The sequence below is a fragment of the Anomaloglossus baeobatrachus genome, chromosome 9 (genome assembly GCF_048569485.1).
Source record: "Anomaloglossus baeobatrachus isolate aAnoBae1 chromosome 9, aAnoBae1.hap1, whole genome shotgun sequence".
Taxonomy (NCBI): Eukaryota; Metazoa; Chordata; class Amphibia; order Anura; family Aromobatidae; genus Anomaloglossus; species Anomaloglossus baeobatrachus.
This window is the reverse complement of record NC_134361.1, coordinates 219,918,515-219,938,638: the sequence shown is the minus strand read 5'-3', so window position 1 is coordinate 219,938,638 and position 20,124 is coordinate 219,918,515. Positions and strand designations below refer to the sequence as shown.

General features: G+C 49.3%; 1 protein-coding gene across 1 annotated transcript; it reads left to right on the top strand.

The window, feature by feature from the left end:
- Window positions 1-1,183: 1,183 nt before the first annotated feature.
- On the top strand, window positions 1,184-19,693 carry SUV39H1 (SUV39H1 histone lysine methyltransferase). Its single transcript, XM_075322974.1, has 6 exons — window positions 1,184-1,228; window positions 4,931-5,076; window positions 8,447-9,136; window positions 9,249-9,395; window positions 9,619-9,748; window positions 19,073-19,693. The coding sequence occupies exons 1-6, from the start codon at window positions 1,201-1,203 to the stop codon at window positions 19,204-19,206; spliced, it is 1,275 nt and encodes a 424-aa protein (XP_075179089.1). The 5' UTR covers window positions 1,184-1,200; the 3' UTR covers window positions 19,207-19,693.
- Window positions 19,694-20,124: the final 431 nt, after the last annotated feature.

Genomic DNA, 20,124 nt, shown 5'->3' with positions numbered 1-20,124 from the left:
CTCCTCCGAGCCCGCAGTATTGCTGACCCTCGGTCCAACAACCCTCCTGAGCTGCAACACCCGCTCCTCCAAGCCCGCAGTATTGCCAACCTTCTGTCCACTGACCCCCCTGAGCTGCGACACCCCCTCCTCTCAGCATCCCCGACCGTGCCTCCTGTGACCCTTCTGAGCCGCGACACCCCCTCCTCCGAGCATGCAGCATCACTGACCCTCCTGAGCTGCGACACCCCCTCCTCTCAGCCCTCAGCATCACCGACCCTGCCTCCTGTGACCCTTCTGAGCCACGACACCCCCTCCTCAGATCCGGCAACATCCCGACCCTCTGTCCACTGACCCTCCTTAGCCGCGACACCCATTCCTCCGAGCCCGCAGTATTGCTGACCCTCCATCCACTGACCCTCCTGAGCCACGACACCCCCTCCTCTGAGCCCGTAGCAAATTAAATTCTCCTCTTCTCTGGTTTCCCCAGGACCAGTACTAGCAGCAGCTCTACCATTGAGTCACTGCCTGTACTGAAGGTTATAGGGGGGGATTTGGTATATCTGTATAACAGACAGGAGCCCTAGCTTTTGAGCCGCAGACTCTGGTGATGTCACAGGGAGGATTTTCTACAGTTGAAGCTGCAGTGCAGGTCTGACTCCACAGGCGGATTATACCTGACATCTCAGGGATTTTTCTTCCTTCTAATAACATTGACCAGCCTCTGTAGGGTTAATGAACCTCCAGACCCAGAGTTACTTATTTCCTACAAACACCATAAACCACTTACTGGACTTCTCAAAATCCGGCACCATTAATTTCCACTAGACTGGCAGACTACAATCTGACAGAAACTCTGTGATTTACCTCTCATTTACAATACTAGAAGGTAATAAATACGTAATCATTCATTCATGAAATGTCTTAAGAGTCGGCCATGATATCGTAGACCATTACATACTCAAACGCATACATCTCGCCACAGTAAAATGGCCGTCGCAGCGCACTTATTGCAGTTCGTCCTCTTGTGGTAGAATGTTACCTCACTCGCCCACTGCTTCTCAATCGTGTGAAATGGCGCGCAATTTTAGGTTCCGCCCTAGTTACTGACGTCACTGATCGCTCAGCCAATCCCTGCCTTACCATGCGGCCCGCGCCGGGTCTGTCTAGCCAATCAGAATAAAGACTGCATTCCAGAGTCCTCTATCTGTCCCGCGCAACATGGCGGAGAATTTAAACGCTGTGCGTGGTGAGTGACCCGATTAGAGTATGAGGGCGATAATCACGGGGAGAAGCAGCTGCAGGAGGAGCGGCCGGGCGGTGACGGCGGCAGGGGGAAGTGTGCGGAGGTTCAGGGTGACAGGAGCGAGGCAAGGGGCTGCACAGGCGCATACGTGTACGGGGCTGAGGGCGGACAGCGCTGCAGGAATATAGTCATTGTCTACTGCATACTGTCACCTAGAAAGTGCAGTGTCACAGCATTACTCTCCAGAGCTGCACTCACTGTGTACGTACATTACTGACCCTGAGTTACCTCCTGTATTATACTCCAGAGCTGAGCTCACTATTCTGCTGGTGCAGTCACTGTGTACATACATTACATTACTGATCCTGAGTTACCTCCTGTATTATACTCCAGAGCTGCACTCACTATTCTGCTGGTGCAGTCACTGTGTACATACATTACATTACTGCTCCTGAGTTACCTCCTGTATTATACTCCAGAGCTGCACTCACTATTCTGCTGGTGTAGTCACTGTGTACATACATTACATTACTGATCCTGAGTTACCTCCTGTATTATACTCCAGAGCTGCACTCACTATTCTGCTGGTGCACTCACTGTGTACATACATTACATTACTGATCCTGAGTTACCTCCTGTATTATACTCCAGAGCTGCACTCACTATTCTGCTGGTGCACTCACTGTGTACATACATTACTGACCCTGAGTTACCTCCTGTATTATCCTCCAGAGCTGCACTCACTATTCTGCTGGTGCAGTCACTGTGTACATACATTACATTACTGATCCTGAGTTACCTCCTGTATTATACTCCAGAGCTGCACTCACTATTCTGCTGGTGCAGTCACTGTGTACATACATTACATTACTGATCCTGAGTTACCTCCTGTATTATACTCCAGAGCTGCACTCACTATTCTGCTGGTGCACTCACTGTGTACATACATTACATTACTGATCCTGAGTTACCTCCTGTATTATACTCCAGAGCTGCACTCACTATTCTGCTGGTGCACTCACTGTGTACAGACATTACATTACTGATCCTGAGTTACCTCCTGTATTATACTCCAGAGCTGCACTCACTATTCTGCTGGTGCAGTCACTGTGTACATACATTACATTACTGATCCTGAGTTACCTCCTGTATTACTCTCCAGAGCTGCACTCACTGTGTACATACATTACTGATCCTGAGTTACCTCCTGTATTATACTCCAGAGCTGCACTCACTGTGTACGTACATTACTGATCCTGAGTTACCTCCTGTATTATACTCCAGAGCTGCACTCACTATTCTGCTGGTGAAGTCACTGTGTACGTACATTACTGATCCTGAGTTATCTCCTGTATTATACTCCAGAGCTGCACTCGCTATTCTGCTGGTGCAGTCACTGTGTACATACACATTACTGATCCTGAGTTACCTCCTGTATTATACTCCAGAGCTGCACTCACTATTCTGCTGGTGAAGTCACTGTGTACGTACATTACTGATCCTGAGTTATCTCCTGTATTATCCTCCAGAGCTGCACTCACTATTCTGCTGGTGAAGTCACTGTGTACGTACATTACTGATCCTGAGTTATCTCCTGTATTATCCTCCAGAGCTGCACTCACTATTCTGCTGGTGAAGTCACTGTGTACGTACATTACTGATCCTGAGTTATCTCCTGTATTATACTCCAGAGCTGCACTCACTATTCTGCTGGTGCAGTCACTGTGTACATACACATTACTGATCCTGAGTTATCTCCTGTATTATACTCCAGAGCTGCACTCACTATTCTGCTGGTATAGTCACTGTGTACATACATTACTGCTCCTGTATTATACTCCAGAGCTGCACTCACTGTGTACATACATTACTGATCCTGAGTTACCTCCAGTATTATACTCCAGAGCTGCACTCACTATTCTGCTGGTGTGGTCACTGTGTAAATACATTACTGATCCTGAGTTATATCCTGTATTATACTCCAGAGCTGCACTCACTATTCTGCTGGTGGAGTCCCTGTGTACATACATTACATTACTGATCCTGAGTTACCTCCTGTATTATACTCCAGAGCTGCACTCACTATTCTGCTGGTGGAGTCACTGCGTACATACATTACATTACTGATCCTGAGTTACCTCCTGTATTATACTCCAGAGCTGCCCTCCCTATTCTGCTGGTGTGGTCACTGTGTATATACATTATTGATCCTGAGTTATATCCTGTATTATACTCCAGAGCTGCACTCACTATTCTGCTGGTGTGGTCACTGTGTACATACATTACTGCTCCTGTATTCTACTCCAGAGCTGCACTCCCTATTCTGCTGGTGTGGTCACTGTGTTCATACATTACTGCTCCTGTATTTATACTCCAGAGCTGTACTCACTATTCTGCTGGTGCAGTCACTGTGTATATACACATTACTGATCCTGAGTTACCTCCTGTATTATACTCCAGAGCTGCACTCACTATTCTGCTGGTGCAGTCACTGTGTATATATATACACATTACTGATCCTGAGTTACCTCCTGTATTATACTCCAGAGCTGCACTCACTATTCTGCTGGTGCAGTCACTGTGTATATACATTACATTACTGATCCTGAGTTATCTCCTGTATTATACTCCAGAGCTGCACTCACTATTCTGCTGGTGCAGTCAGTGTGTACATACACATTACTGATCCTGAGTTACCTCCTGTATTATACTCCAGAGCTGCACTCACTATTCTGCTGGTGCACTCACTGTGTACATACACATTACTGATCCTGAGTTACCTCCTGTATTATCCTCCAGAGCTGCACTCACTATTCTGCTGGTGCAGTCACTGTGTACATACATTACATTACTGATCCTGAGTTACCTCCTGTATTATACTCCAGAGCTGCACTCACTATTCTGGTGCAGTCACTGTGTACATACATTACTGATCCTGAGTTACCTCCTGTATTATACTCCAGAGCTGCACTCACTATTCTGGTGCAATTACTCTGTACATACATTACTTAGCCTCTACTGATTTACACCGTTTCCAGTGAAAACAATCAGAATTGTGACTACAGCTCTAGAGTATTGTGACATTGAGTTAAATACCTTGTAAATATCCTGATGCTCCCCTGATTGTCGCCCTTTTCCGTTTTGCGCTGCGTTGCTCCGGTGCAGAGATATTCACATTTGTTTTGGAATCTCTGCTTTCACCCCCGCCCCTCCACAGATGCGGCCAATCACAGCTCACTAGTGTCTGAGCCTGCAAGACCAGATGCCAATCTGTGATTGGCTAAGTTGGGAGGGCGGAGTCAAAGCACACGCCCCCAGAGGATTCTGAAGACCCGCCCAGTTGTATTACCAGCAGAGATTTCACATTGTGCGCTCCAAAGTGAACAAATGTGAATATCTCAGCAATGGAGCGACGCAGAGCAAAACGGAAAAAAGCGGCCGAATCGGGGGAGCCTTGGGATTCTTTTTATATAGTATTTAACTTAGTTTTTTGTTCTTTTTAATTAAGCATTAACTTAACTATAGCTTCTTGTCTCGGACGCCCACCCCCCCCGTGCCCTTATTGTGCCGGCAATCTGCAGAATCCCCCCAGGGGTCGTTCTTGTGGCTTCTCTTCTGTAGAAAGCTTCTATCAGCAGATAGAATGGAGACGATCGTGCACTGGCGTAACGTTTCGCTTCTTGTATTTTTTTTTTCCTCTTGCAGGAAGTTCGGTGCAATGTCTCTCCTCCGAGTCTCATCTGCAGGAGCTTTGCCGGATTGAGCACATATGTTGCACCGCTCTGGGGGTGAACCGGAAGAATATCTGCAACTTTGAGGTGGAATATCTGTGCGACTACAAGAGAGTTCAGGTGCCGTATATGACACACACTCACTTTCATCATTGTGTTCCTTAAAGGGGTTGTCCACTACTTTTCCATTGATGGCCTATCCATAGGATGTCATCAATGTCTGATCGGCCGGGATCCAACACCCCACACCCCGCCGATCAGCTGTTCTCGGTCAGGCAGCAGCAGGCAGCCAGAAGTGCTGAGCGCCGGCACTGCTAATGTGACACCCCTGGACTAGTCGGGGCGTCACAGGGTACTGCACGCTCTTTATTCTTAGTGCAGGACTTAACCCCCCATGGTTCTGGGTTCTCTACTTGTAATACTGCCTCCATCAGCATCCAAAATCCCAACCACACCTTACACCACACCCTGTCAGACACACCAGGGGGCTGCTGAGCTGGAATAGGGCCGCCCACCTAGGGGTCAGGCAGACTGGTGAGAGGGAAGTAGACAGAACAGTGGTAGCCCTCGAGTAGTGAGGAGCTGGGGAGTTTGTGGCTCCCTGGGTGTTAGAGGTTGGGTTGCAGACGGTGGTCTGGGCCCGGAGGAGTCGGAGACCCGGTCACGGGATATTCGGACTGGGTGCCTGGACCTAGTTTTGGAGGACGGTCAGCAGCTCGAGTTCAATGGCAGGTCCGGGACCAAAAGCACGGCGGGGTACTGGACCCTAGGTCGGGGAGTAGCTTCAGGCAACCCGGCAATTAACCTGTGGAGGATAGTGACTTTATGGACTGTCCCCAAGAAGCTCAGAGATCAAGGGCACTAGCGCAACGAGGGTGATAGGGCTTTCCAACCCATGCAGCCCACAGAAATCCCAAGCATGAGCCCTTGAGAGTGCGGCTCCTTTAGCCCAAAAAGGAGGGAGCGGGGCCCGGACAGCTTTATGCCTACGGGCCACACGGACACTATACAATTTGTGCACGAAGGCAGGCTCCGGACCACCATGCAGTACTACAGGGGACGGACACCCGGACGGGCTCCCCCAAGAGGGCAGCGGCACCCAGAGGCTTGGGTCACCTTGTTGTCAACGTCTTCTTTGCAGCTGCACCATCACCAAAGTTGCCTGAGTGAGTAGATGGTCCTCCCCTGCTTCCAGCCGGCCCTGCGCACCCCCGCTCCACCATCTCGCAGAGTCCCGGTGCCTCCCCTACCCGTGGAGGAAACATCATCCGGCTGCCTACTCTATCTACCTCGTGTACTCCCATCGGCAGCGGCGGTACTCCCTTACCGTGAACCACAGGTGGCGTCACAAACTCTTGTCACCTTACATAGCCACCTTTTCCGATTTGAGAAGCCGCAAGCCCCCAGGTCCGGAGACCCTCGAGCCACAGCAGCAGACCCCAGACCCGAGCGGTTCGACCGCTGCAGGAGGCGGTACACTACGTCTTCTGATAGCGGCCGGATACTGCACGTCCGCCTCCTATTGATTAGAATGGAAAGCGGATGTGCAGTATCCGGCCGCAGCCACTATCAGAAGAGAGAGCAGTGCTGGAGCTGAGCATTTGGACAGAGAACAGCTGATCGGCGGGGGTGCCGAGTGTCGGACCCCGGCCAATCAATCCTAGGGATAGGCCATCAATGTAAAAGTAGGGGACAACCCCTTTAAATTACAGCATCTCACCCCAGATAATCTGAGAAACGTTCCCCTGGGGACTGTATGGTGTAGCCAAAGGCAGCAGAGCAGCGGCTTCTTCTTTCTTTTAATGACCGACTCCTGTCACAGAAGTCGGGGGGTCCCCAAACTAATATGACGTGCGTTATCCAATAGGTATCGTGTGATCCCGAATCTTCAGGAGCGCACCGCTCCTCTGCCTCCGGGCTTTTTCTCTGTGCTCCTGAAGATTCACAGTTCAGTTACATCTACAGCATGGGGGACGTAGCGGGCATCTGAGGCCGGGCAAATTCAGAGAGGCCGCCCACCCCTCGCCTAGGTGACCGGCCACCCTTAAACAGCAACGTTGGCTGGTCACCTAGACAATGAGCTTTTTAACCCCTTAATGACCGCGGGCAGTAATATTACGTCCTAGCGGTCATAGTGTTACTGCCCGCGGTCTGCTGATCGGCGCACATGGCAGCTGGTTTTCACAGCTGAGATGTGTGCCTGCTAGGCATGAGCAGAATCGTTATCCGCCCGTGCCGTTTAACCCCTTAAATGGCGCTGTCAATATGTGACAGCGCCATTATAACGGCATCAGCGGTAAACATTTACTCACCGGCCGATACCGTAAGTCGCGTGACGTGATCACGTGACTTCCGGTGGTTGTTATGGTAGCACATGGTCATGTGATGACTCCTGTAGCTCGCATTAATTATTTTCGGTTTCACTCGGCCCGGAGCTGACTGATGCAGAAAATTAGCATATCTGCTGTTTACAGCTGTGATCTGTAGATAGGGCAGAGCGATCAGATTGCTGATCCATATAGCCTCTCGGGGGACTAGTAAAGAAAAAAAAGTTTAAAAAAAAAAATTAAAAACAAAACAAAAAACCTAAAAGTTCAAATCGCCCCCCTTTCGCCCCATTGAAAATTAAAGGGTTAAAAAACCCACACATTTGGTATCGCTGCGTTCAGAAACGCCCGATCTATCAAAATATAAAATCAATTAATCTGATCAGTAAACGGCGTGGCGGCAAATAAATTCCAAACACCAAAATTACATTTTTTGGGCGCCACAGATTTTGCGCCAAATGCAATAACAGGCGATCAAAATGTAGCATTTCAACAAAAATGGTACCGTTAAAAACGTCAGCTCGAGACGCAAAAAATAAGCCATCACTGAGCCATAGATCCCGAAAAATGAGAACGCTACGGGTCACGGAATATGGCGTAAAACATGCGCCATTTTTTTTCGGACAAACGTCCGGTTTTTTTTTTTATCCCCTTATATAAAAGTAAACCTATCCATGTTTGGTGTCTACGAACTCGCACTGACCTGAGGTATCCCACCCACACATCAGTTTTACCATACAGTGAACACAGTGAATAAAATATCTCGAAAACAATAGTGCTATCGCAATTTTTCTGCATTTGGAATTCTCGTTAATGTTTTCCAGTACACTAAATGGTAAAACTCATGGTTTCGTTTAAAAGTACAGCTCGTTCCGCAAAAAATGAGCCCTCACATGACCATAGTGACTGAATAATAAAAAAAAGTTACGCCTCTCTGAAGAAGAATGGTGGAAAAAACCCCCCCAAAAAACGGAAAGTGAAAAATCGGCTGGTCATGAAGGGGTTGAAATTATTGTGCACTGAGTACAAACCTTTCACTCTCAGTCTATGCTGCATTGTAGCCCAGTGGTTTATGTAATCCTTAGTTTGGATTCTTCGAGGGTCCCTTCCCCCCCTCCCCTGGTCCGTGTCTTTTTGTCTGATTCTGACATGTTGCCTTTCAGGATGAGGAGTTGTACCTGGTGAAATGGAAGGGATACCCCGACACCGACTCTTCGTGGGAACCCCGTCATCACCTCAAGTGTTTCCACCTGGTGAAGCAGTTTCACCGTGATTTGGAGAGGGAGCTCCTGCGGCGGGCGAAGTCCCAAAATAACACTACAAGTAAAAAGGTTATTGCGCGCTGCCCCCGGCGGCTCGATTCCAGCCTTTCCCACCACATAGTTTTAAAGGCCAAACACAGACAAAGGCTTCGATTTTGGGAGCAGCAGCTGAATGCGAAACGCGCCCACCCGGGCCTAATAGTAGTAGAGAATGAAGTGGATCTAGAGGGACCCCCAAAAGACTTCACGTACATTAATCAATACAAGGTGGGCGAAAGTGTCACCATTATTAAGTCTGCTGTCGGGTGCAAGTGTCGGGACTGTTTTACAGATGACCACGGCTGCTGTCCGGGAGGGTTTCAGCACAAATATGCTTACAACGAAGAGGGGCAGGTGAAAATCAAACCCGGCTTCCCCATTTACGAATGCAACTCCCTGTGCCGGTGTGGCCCCTCCTGTCCGAACCGCGTGGTGCAAAGAGGCATTCAGTACAAGTTCTGCATCTTCAGGACCGCAGACGGCCGAGGCTGGGGGGTCCGAACCCTGGAGAAGATTCGCAAGAACAGCTTTGTCATGGAGTATGTTGGTGAGGTGAGCTGCCGTAGAGGACTCTGGTGTCACCGTTGCCGTAAAGTCAATGTAAAATGTCATGTATTCGGTGCGTCGGTGCCGTTCTGAACTCCGATCTATTGATTTTTTTCAGATAATCAGCTCAGATGAGGCCGAACGCAGAGGACAAATCTACGACCGGCAAGGGGCTACCTACCTGTTTGATCTGGACTATGTGGAAGACGTGTACACGGTGGATGCTGCGCGCTATGGGAATATCTCACACTTTGTCAACCACAGTGTAAGTACCAGTGTCAGGTATGTTACAGCCCCATGCGAAAAAACACACCATGGTGTGATCCGCCAAACCTCGGACAGTCTGCGCCTTCATTCACACCTCCGCACTGCGTGAAAAAAACATATTTCATGCCGAAAAAAGGGAATAAAATCTTATTTTGGATCTAGGTGTGTAATATCCTGGATTCACAAATGTCCCCCCCCCCCCCCCCCTTGATTTATTGCAGTGTAAGCCAAACCTCCAAGTCTACAACGTCTTCATTGATAATCAGGACGAGCGGGTGCCTCGCATCGCGTTTTTTGCTACACGCACGATACGTACCGGAGAGGAGCTTACTTTTGACTATAACATGCATGGTAAGGGTTACTAACTTCTATCCCCCCCCCCCCATACTAGTTATTAAAGGGTCAAAACAACAAGAAAAATTGTAATAAATAAATTGTATAAAATAATAATTTGGATTATATGACGCACTTTTTCTCCCAAAAATTTGGCAGGAAAATGAGGGGGTGCGTCTTAAAGTCCGAATATAGCTTACCGGGGCTGTCTGCGGCAACCAGGTGCGTTCGGGTGGCCGGGTGCCTGTCGGTGCCAGTGCCCTCTCTGTCCTGGAGGCCGGCTGACTCTCTGAGCGGGCAGGCGGGCGGCTGTGAGGAATGCGGTGGCTGTGCGGTGAGTGTTCGAGTTCGAATGATGGCGCTGGGAGTCAGCGCGTGCGCAGATGGAGCTCTTGTATGAGAGCTCCATCTGCAATGGACCACTCCAGGTGCCATCATTTAAACCGGGACCGCGGGACACTCACCGCACCGGCCTGCTCCACCACTGACCCGCCACTGACACCACGGACCCGCTGTTGCTGCCACTGACACCGCCACAGACCTACCGCCGCTGCCAGCACAACCTTTGCCTCCTGTGACCTGCTTTATCACCACTGCTGCCCCCCCTCTGGTAAGACAACACCAGAGTATAAGACGGACGCCATTTTTATTTTTTTTTACCTTTTTATACCTCTAATTTTGGTGTGCGTCTTATAAAACGAAAAATACGGTATATTATACCAATATTTTTTCTTTTTATTACTGCAAAAAATTACATATTTATTTTATCAAGACAAAGTCACTCAAAAGAAAAACAATGTGGGGTAATTTTCACCAAAAATTGTTGTGAATGTTGAGAGACTGGCCACGAAAAATTATATTCTTTATATATATATATATATATATATATATATATATATATATATATTACACATATGTGTGTGTGTATGACAACCCCCGCCCCTCAATAAATTAATAAATACCGATTCACATTAATAAATATATGTAAACTCCACTAATAACTATATTTACAAAAATATAACTATAAATGTCAAAAGTGCAAAATGCGACTAGGTAAAAGGGAGCCTCCTGATGAAACGTGCGTCGAGGTGCCTGGGGGTTCCTTTTTGACCATGTTACTGTGTAAGTATTGCACTGGTTTATTTGTATGCAAAATGCAGGGATCTCTCTTTGTGGATACCTAAGCTATTTTTTGACTTGGTTACATATGTGATTGTGTATACATTTCTTCAGCGCTCTATTGGGAGACCCAGACGATTGGGGTATAGCTACTGCCCTCCGGAGGCCACACAAAGCACTACACTAAAAAGTGCAAGGCCCCTCCCCTTCTGGCTATACCCCCCTGTGGTATCACGGGTTCTCCAGTTTTCAAGCTTTGTGCGAAGGAGGTCAGACATCCATGCATGGCTCCACAGATTTTAGTCAGCAGTAGCTGCTGACTATTTCGGATGGAAGAAAAGAGGGCCCATATAGGGCCCCCAGCATGCTCCCTTCTCACCCGTGGATGGTGTTGTAAGGTTGAGGTACCTATTGCTGGTACAGGGGCTGGAGCCCCACATGCTGTTTTCCTTCCACATCCCCTTGTAGGGCTCTGTGGAAGTGGGATCCTGCCGGCCTCTAAGCTCTGACGCCGGGCTCCATCCACAGACCCATAGCACCTGATGGATACGGAGCAGGAGTACAATCAGGGACAAGGCCCTGCATCATACAGGTACTCTGTGTCCCCGGCAGGCACAGACACACTCCGGGCTGGCTGGGTGTTGTAGTGCGCCGGGGACCGTAACGATTGAGTTGGTGTTCCTGCAGTTTACTGGGGGACTTTTGTGTTGTGGGAACGCAGCGCCGACCCCCACTGGACCGGCGGCGCTGCTGTGACTTGTAGTGCGCCGGAGACACGCCGACCGCGCTTTTACGGCGGCGGCGTTTATAAATCCAGTCCCCGGCTTTTGCGGCCTAGCTCCGCTTCGTTCCCGCCCCCACCCTGTCAATCAGGGTAGGGGAGAGACGCTGTTTCGCAGCAGCGACGAGGGCTGGAGCCTGATTTACATGCTCCAGCCCTCTCACTAGGCACAGAGGGAAGCAGGCTTCCCGCTCTTAGTCAGGAACGCCCAGGGCCCGCCCCCCCTCCTCTCCCAGGACGCCGGCAGCCATTACATGCAGTCTGGCTGGAGGAAGGACGCAAGGCTCTGGGAGACCTGGACTAGGGGGCTTTTGGCGACCACACACCCGCTCTTAAGCGGGCGGTAAGCGGCATTTCAGCTGGCCCCTCTAGTGCCTCAGTGTGCATTGGTGTACTGTGTCACCAGCTATATATATTTATTTATTTCTTGCACGGTGAGGTCGCTTCCTGGCTGGATACCCCAGATCGCTCTGAGGAAGCAGCAACATGTCATCCACAAAACGCAAGGCTGCCAAGGCTAGGGCTGTGTATACTGCGTGTGCTGCATGTGGGGCTGCTCTACCAGCAGGCTCCAATGACCCCCATTGTGTGCAATGCTCAGATCCGGTGCTGCTTCGCCAGCCGGAGTCCGGAGGGGTAGTGACCCAGGCTGAGACGCTTGTAAGTCCTGCCCCGGTGTCAGGGACAGACTTTGCAGTTTTTGCTGATGGAATGTCTGTGACTATGGCAAAAATCCTTGAAACTTTGCAATCCATGACTGGGGCTCAGTCTATGGACACGGCGAGGTCTCTGTCCTCTAATCCCCCTCAGTTGGAATTAATCCAGACTGCAAGGGGGTCCCCGGCTTCCCAGGCTGAGTATTATGACTCAGATGATAGCCCCAGCCACCCTAAGCGAGCTCGCTGGGAAAGACCCTCAACGTCATCACACTGCTCAGGGTCTCAGCGCAATCAGTCGCCCTGTGATGCGTCTGAAGAGAGTGATCAGGAGTCTTATCCTGGAACCCCTCTCAATCTGGATACCCCGGATGGGGACGCCATGGTAAACGAGCTTATCTCAGCCATCAATAGACTGTTGGATATTTCTCCCCCAGCTCCTTCTGCAGAGGAGGCAGCTGCAGAGCAGGAGAAGTTTCGTTTCCTCTATCCCAAGCGTAAATTGAGTGCTTTCTTGGATCACTCTGACTTCAGAGAGTCAATCCAGAAGCACGACGCTCATCCAGAAAGGCGTTTCTCTAAACGTTCTAAGGATACACGTTTTCCTTTCCCCCCTGATGTGGTCAAGCGCTGGACCCAGTGTCCAAAAGTAGACCCCCCGATTTCCAAACTTGCAGCTAGATCCATAGTTGCAGTGGAGGATGGCGCTTCACTTAAGGATGCCAATGACAGACAGATGGACCTTTGGTTAAAATCTGTCTATGAAGCTATCGGCGCGTCGTTTGCTCCAGCATTCGCAGCCGTATGGGCTCTCCAGGCTATTTCAGCTGGTTTAGCAAAAGTGGATGCTATCATACATCCAGCGGTGCCGCAAGTGGCGTCCCTTACCTCGCAGATGTCTGCGTTTGCGTCTTACGCTATCAATGCGGTCCTAGAATCTACCAGCCGCACCTCAATGGCGTCCGCCAATTCGGTAGTTTTGCGCAGAGCCTTGTGGTTAAAGGACTGGAAAGCAGATGCTGGTTCCAAAAAATGTTTAACCAGCTTGCCTTTATCTAGAGATAGACTGTTTGGCGAGCCATTGGCTGACATCATTAAACAGTCCAAGGGTAAAGACTCTTCCTTACCCCAGCCCAGATCAAGCAAACCTCAGCAGAAAAAATGGCAGCAGAGGTTTCAGTCCTTTCGAGGTTCGGGCAAGACACAATTCTCCTCGTCCAAAGGGACTCAGAGGACGCAAAGAGTCTCAGATTCCTGGCGGGCTCACGCACGCCCCAAGAAAGCAAATGGAGGAACCGCTTCCAAAGCGGCTACCTCATGACTTCCAGCCCCCTCCCTCCGCATCTCCGGTCGGGGGCAGGCTCTCCCGCTTTTCCGACATTTGGATGTCACAGGTCAAAGACCGGTGGGTGACAAACATTTTGTCTCGCGGGTACAGAATCGAGTTCAGTTCTCGTCCTCCAGCTCGGTTCTTCAGAACCTCCCCACATCCAGACCGAGCAGATGCCCTGCTGCAGGCGGTGGACTCCCTAAGAGCGGAAGGAGTAGTGGTTCCTGTACCGCCTCAGGAACAAGGGCGAGGGTTTTACTCCAATCTCTTTGTGGTTCCAAAAAAGGACGGCTCGTTCCGTCCTGTTCTGGATCTAAAGCTGCTCAACAAACATGTGCACGCCAGACGGTTCCGGATGGAAACCCTCCGCTCTGTCGTTGCCTCAATGTCTCAAGGAGACTTCCTTGCCTCAATAGACATCAAAGATGCTTATCTCCACGTGCCAATTGCTACAGAACATCAACGTTTTCTACGTTTTGTGATAGGAAACGACCATCTTCAGTTCGTAGCTCTGCCATTCGGTCTGGCGACAGCCCCCCGGGTCTTCACCAAGGTCATGGCGGCGGTGGTAGCAGTCTTGCACTCTCAGGGACACTCGGTGATCCCTTACCTAGACGATCTACTTGTCAAGGTACCCTCTCAAGAGGCATGCCAACTCAGTCTACATGCTACGCTGGAGACTCTACAGACGTTCGGATGGATCATCAACTTTCCAAAGTCGAATCTGTCACCGTCACAGTCGCTAACGTATCTTGGCATGGAGTTTCATACTCGAGCAGCGAGAGTGAAGCTTCCGCTGAACAAGCAGCGGTCCCTACAGACAGGGGTGCAATCCCTCCTTCAAGGCCAGTCGCACCCCTTACGGCGCCTCATGCACTTCCTCGGGAAGATGGTGGCAGCCATGGAAGCAGTTCCCTTTGCGCAGTTTCATCTGCGCCCACTTCAATGGGACGGGAAGTCAACGTCCCTGGACAGGAAAGTCTCTCTTTCCCAGACGGCCAAGGACTCTCTACAATGGTGGCTCCTTCCCACCTCATTGTCTCAGGGAAGATCCTTCCTGCCCCCATCCTGGGCAGTGGTCACGACAGATGCGAGTCTGTCAGGGTGGGGAGCAGTGTTTCTCCACCACAGGGCCCAGGGGACGTGGACTCCGCAGGAGTCCACCCTTCAGATCAATGTTCTGGAAATCAGGGCAGTGTATCTTGCCCTACTGGCCTTCCAACAGTGGCTGGAAGGAAAGCAGATCCGAATCCAGTCGGACAACTCCACAGCGGTGGCATACATCAACCACCAAGGAGGGACGCGCAGTCGGCAAGCATTCCAAGAAGTCCGGCGCATTCTAATGTGGGTGGAGGACACAGCATCCACCATATCCGCGGTTCACATCCCAGGCGTAGAAAATTGGGAAGCAGACTTCCTCAGTCGCCAGGGCATGGACGCAGGGGAGTGGTCCCTTCACCCGGACGTGTTTCAGGAAATCTGTCGCCGATGGGGAGTGCCGGACGTCGACCTAATGGCGTCCCGGCACAACAACAAGGTCCCGGCATTCATGGCGAGGTCGCGCGATCAAAGAGCTCTGGCGGCAGACGCATTAGTTCAAGATTGGTCGCAGTTCCGGCTCCCATACGTCTTCCCACCTCTGGCACTCTTGCCCAGAGTGTTACGCAAGATCAGATCCGATTGCAGCCGCGTCATACTCGTCGCCCCAGACTGGCCGAGGAGATCGTGGTATCCGGATCTGTGGCATCTCACGGTCGGTCGACCGTGGTCACTGCCAGACCGACCAGACTTTCTGTCCCAAGGGCCGTTTTTCCATCAGAATTCTGCGGCCCTGAACCTGACTGTGTGGCCATTGAGTCCTGGATCCTAGCGTCCGCAGGATTATCTCAAGGAGTCGTAGCCACAATGAGACAAGCTAGGAAGTCAACGTCTGCTAAGATCTACCACAGAACGTGGAAGATTTTCTTATCCTGGTGCTCTGCACAGAGAGTATCCCCTTGGCCATTTGCATTGCCCACCTTTCTTTCCTTCCTGCAATCGGGGTTGGAAAAGGGCTTGTCGCTCAGCTCCCTTAAAGGGCAAGTCTCGGCACTATCTGTGTTTTTTCAGAAGCGTCTAGCACGTCTTCCTAAGGTGCGCACGTTCCTACAGGGGTCTGTCATATTGTGCCCCCGTACAAGCGGCCGTTAGATCCATGGGATCTGAACAGAGTACTAGTTGCTCTGCAAAAGCCGCCCTTCGAGCCTCTAAAGGACGTTTCCTTTTCTCGCCTGTCACAGAAAGTGGCGTTTCTTGTTGCGATCACATCGCTTCGGCGAGTGTCTGAGCTGGCAGCTCTGTCATCCAAGGCTCCCTTCCTGGTGTTCCACCAGGACAAGGTAGTGCTGCGCCCCATTCCGGAGTTTCTCCCTAAGGTCGTATCCTCGTTTCATCTTAATCAGGATATATCCTTGCCTTCCTTTTGTCCTCAGCCGGTTCACCGGTATGAGAAAGACTTACGTTTGCTAGATCTGGTGAGAGCACTCAGAATCTATATTTCTCGCACGGCGCCTATCCGCCGTTCAGATGCACTTTTTGTCCTTGTCGCTGGCCAGCGCAAGGGGTCGCAGGCTTCTAAAGCCACCCTGGCTCGATGGATCAAAGAACCAATTCTGGAAGCCTACCGTTCTGCTGGGCTTCCGGTTCCTTCAGGGCTGAAAGCCCACTCAACCAGAGCTGTGGGTGCGTCCTGGGCTTTGCGACACCAGGCTTCGGCTCAACAGGTGTGCCAGGCAGCTACCTGGTCGAGTCTGCACACTTTCACCAAACATTATCAGGTGCATACCTATGCTTCGGCGGATGCCAGCTTAGGTAGAAGAGTCCTGCAGGCGGCAGTGACATCCCCGTAGGGGAGGGCTGTTTTGCAGCTCTAACATGAGGTATTTCTTTACCCACCCAGGGACAGCTTTTGGACGTCCCAATCGTCTGGGTCTCCCAATAGAGCGCTGAAGAAGAAGGGAATTTTGTTACTTACCGTAAATTCCTTTTCTTCTAGCTCTTATTGGGAGACCCAGCACCCGCCCTGTTGTCCTTCGGGATTTTTTTGTTGTTTGCGGGTACACATGTTGTTCATGTTGAACGGTTTTTCAGTTCTCCGACGTTATTCGGAGTTAATTTGTTTAAACCAGTTATTGGCTTCCTCCTTCTTGCTTTGGCACTAAAACTGGAGAACCCGTGATATCACGGGGGGGTATAGCCAGAAGGGGAGGGGCCTTGCACTTTTTAGTGTAGTGCTTTGTGTGGCCTCCGGAGGGCAGTAGCTATACCCCAATCGTCTGGGTCTCCCAATAAGAGCTAGAAGAAAAGGAATTTACGGTAAGTAACAAAATTCCCTTCTTTTCAATCACATATGTAACCAAGTCAAAAAATAGCTGAAGTATCCACAAAGAGAGATCCCTGCATTTTTCATACAAATAAACCAGTGCAATACTTACACAGTAACATGGTCAAAAAGGAACCCCCAGACACCTCGACGCACGTTTCATCAGGAGGCTCCCTTTTACCAAGTAGCATTTTGCACTTTTGACATTTATAGTTAGAGTGACCAGTTCACTAATTATATTTAATTGTCAGTTGAGCCCCATTTATATTTAATCTATTTATTGATATTTATTGAATATTTTGTTCTGTATCTTTTTGTAAAGATATTTATTTGTGGGCAGTCTTTCTCTTCACATCCACAACCATTTTGGTGAAAATTCCCCCACATTGTTCTTCTTTTGAGTGACTTTGTCTTTTGCCTTTTTTTTTTTTAAATGTGTGTTGATAAAATAAATATGTAATTTTTTTTTTTGCAGTTTATAAAAAAAAAAAATAGTTTTCATATACTCGTTTTTCTTGTTGTTTTTACTATTGGATATATTGAGTTTAAAATACCGCAAGTAAGATGGTCGGGAATTAAATAAAATCTGTCACTAGTTCTTAAAGGGCTTGTCCTCTACTTTACCAGCCCCTTCTCAATCTCCTCTTTTGTAAAATAATAACACTTTTATAGTTGCCTCCGGAGCGGACGCCGTTCCAGTGGTTTCAGCTAGAAAACAGAAGCGCTGATAGGGTCTTACCAGATAAATAAAGGAGTAATGTATAATATTACACACAACCACCACAGATAGCATGAGATAATGGCGGCTGCTGTGCCACCCCCCCCCCCCCCCCCCCGTGGATATGTCTTCAAAGCAGGAGGAGAGAAGGGGTTAATGCCGCGCAATCCGCCAGAAAGATGTGGAAATGTTGATTAACTCTTTTATTCCATAGGTCTACGTGTTTCGAGGCATGAAACCTCTTCCTCAGGACCAGAATATCCTGAGGAAGAGGTTTCATACCTCGAAACGCGGAGTTATTAATCAATCAACATTTCCACCTCTTTCTGGCGGATTGTGCGGCATTAACCCCTTCTCTCCTCTTGCTTTGAAGACAGTTCCAGTGGTTTCGGCACTGGCTCTCCTGGGGATTCTGTAACCTTGTGTCACGCGATCCCTGCAGCCATTTCACTCTCCCGCTCCTTTGCCCAAATTTAGATATCCGGAGGAAACGGAAGAGCAGCTGCAGCTTTCGCTTCCTCCGGATGTCAAATACGAGAGTGAAGTGAAGTGGCCGCAGGGATTACGTGATATGTTACATGAGCCACGGGAGAGTCTGTGCTGAAACCAGTGGAACAACGTCTGCTCCAGACGGGAGTATAAGTGTTATTATTTTACAGGAGAGGGAAACGTCGTGATTGAGGAGGGGTTGTCAGAATAGAGGACAACTCCTTTAATGCCTAAAATTGCAAAGCCATTGTAGGGGTACGTTCTCATGATCAGCGCGGCGGGTCCTGACCTGCGGTGCTGTGTGTGAGCAACTGCCAGCTCCCACGATCAAGGTTCGGGGTGCCGTGGTCTCTTGCTTGTGTTCTCCCTACGTAGGACGCTTGCGACTCCGCAGCAAAAAATTGATATGCTTGCGGTCCGGAAAGCCGCACTGCAGGTCAGATTTTGCTGTGGGCAGGAGATTTTTAGAAATCCCATCCACTGTGCTTGTGCTGTACAATGCAGCGTTATGGACGCAGCAAAAACACTGATTAGAAGCACACGCCCTTAGAAGCAAATTTGCAATTTATTTATTCTCCATCTCGTTTGTTCTCAAAAGTAGAGTTTTAATCCTATAGTTTAGTTTTTCTAGGACACTGTCCGCTGCTGAGAATGTGCAGCGCTTACAAGCTCTTTCTAATAGAGCTTGCAATGTGCTTAGTTGAGCGCACAATCTCTGTCCAGATTCTCGGCTCCTCCGATGCTGGACCAAACTGATAATCAAGGGTAAATAGGAGGCAAATGAGCGGGGTGCGCTCCACCCAGGATTTGCGCTGGGTGACGTTGCGTTCGTGCACGTTTCGTGCGGTGCTCATGATCTGTCGTGTTTGATCTTTTCTGTTTTCTCAGTGGATCCCGTTGATGTCGAAAGCACAAAGATGGATTCGAATTTCGGTCTGGCCGGCCTTACCGGATCCCCGAAAAAAAGGATCCGGGTGGAATGCAAATGTGGCTCTACTACGTGCCGTAAATACCTCTTCTGAACGTAGACTGTGATTAACCCCTGGTGGACAGGCAGCTCGCGCCCACAGCACTTGAATAACTGTTACCAGGGAGGAGTAGAGTGTTTACGTCACTAGTAATGAATTATTCCGAGGGGCTGCTCTGTGCCGTCCACCTCCTCCCACGACAATATGGTGCTATATAACGTGTTTTTTTATTTTTTATTATGTGATATTAACAGGGCTGCTTGTGCCTCCATGTTTCCCCGCACCCCTCACTATCTCGTGCGCAGGCGCCTCCCTCGCGCTGCGTCCTTACAATACTTGAATCGTCCCCGGTCGCCGTGTCATCTGCGGGGGACGCAAGAAATAAGCACCAGGTCCTGCTGTCCGGCAGATTTTGCTTTGTTTCTATCTTTCTCTGTAATGGAATATTGGATGATATATTTTTTAGATTATTCTGGACACTCCTGTATTAACTGTATTTTTTAACCTTTTATCCTTCCTCTTGTATGTAAATACACTATGATGTAATCCGAGTCTGGATGAATCTTTATTTTTGTGTGGATTTGACTATTTAACACCTACCCAGCACCGTGGGGTCATCCTGAAGAGCTATCATGATACTGCCTGAAAAGTAGAAAATATACACCGCGTGCAGAATTATTAGGCAAGTTGTATTTTGTATTTTGGAGGATATTTTTTTTTTTTTTTTTTCCAATTTAAAGTTTTATTGAGTTTTCAAAAAGAGAAACATACATGAGAAGAACACGGAACAGTGTTGTAGCAAATAGCACTCATCAACAATCTGAGCGATAACAAACTATCATGGGCTTCATAATGGAATATCGATGATTACATTGATACATGGATACTCATTTTAAACCATATAAAATAGTAAAACAAAGAAGAAAGGTAAAGGAAAGAGGCAGTCATGAAGTGTAAAGAGGAAAGAGCGGG

What these genes read in the sequence shown, in the direction of transcription:
- SUV39H1 (XM_075322974.1), top strand. Translation starts at nt 1,201, where the DNA reads ATGGCGGAGAATTTAAACGCTGTGCGTG. An exon ending in GAATTTAAACGCTGTGCGTG is followed by an intron (nt 1,229 to 4,930) that starts GTGAGTGACCCG and finishes TTCCTCTTGCAG; the next exon opens with GAAGTTCGGTGCAATGTCTC. An exon ending in CACACTTTGTCAACCACAGT is followed by an intron (nt 9,396 to 9,618) that starts GTAAGTACCAGT and finishes GATTTATTGCAG; the next exon opens with TGTAAGCCAAACCTCCAAGT.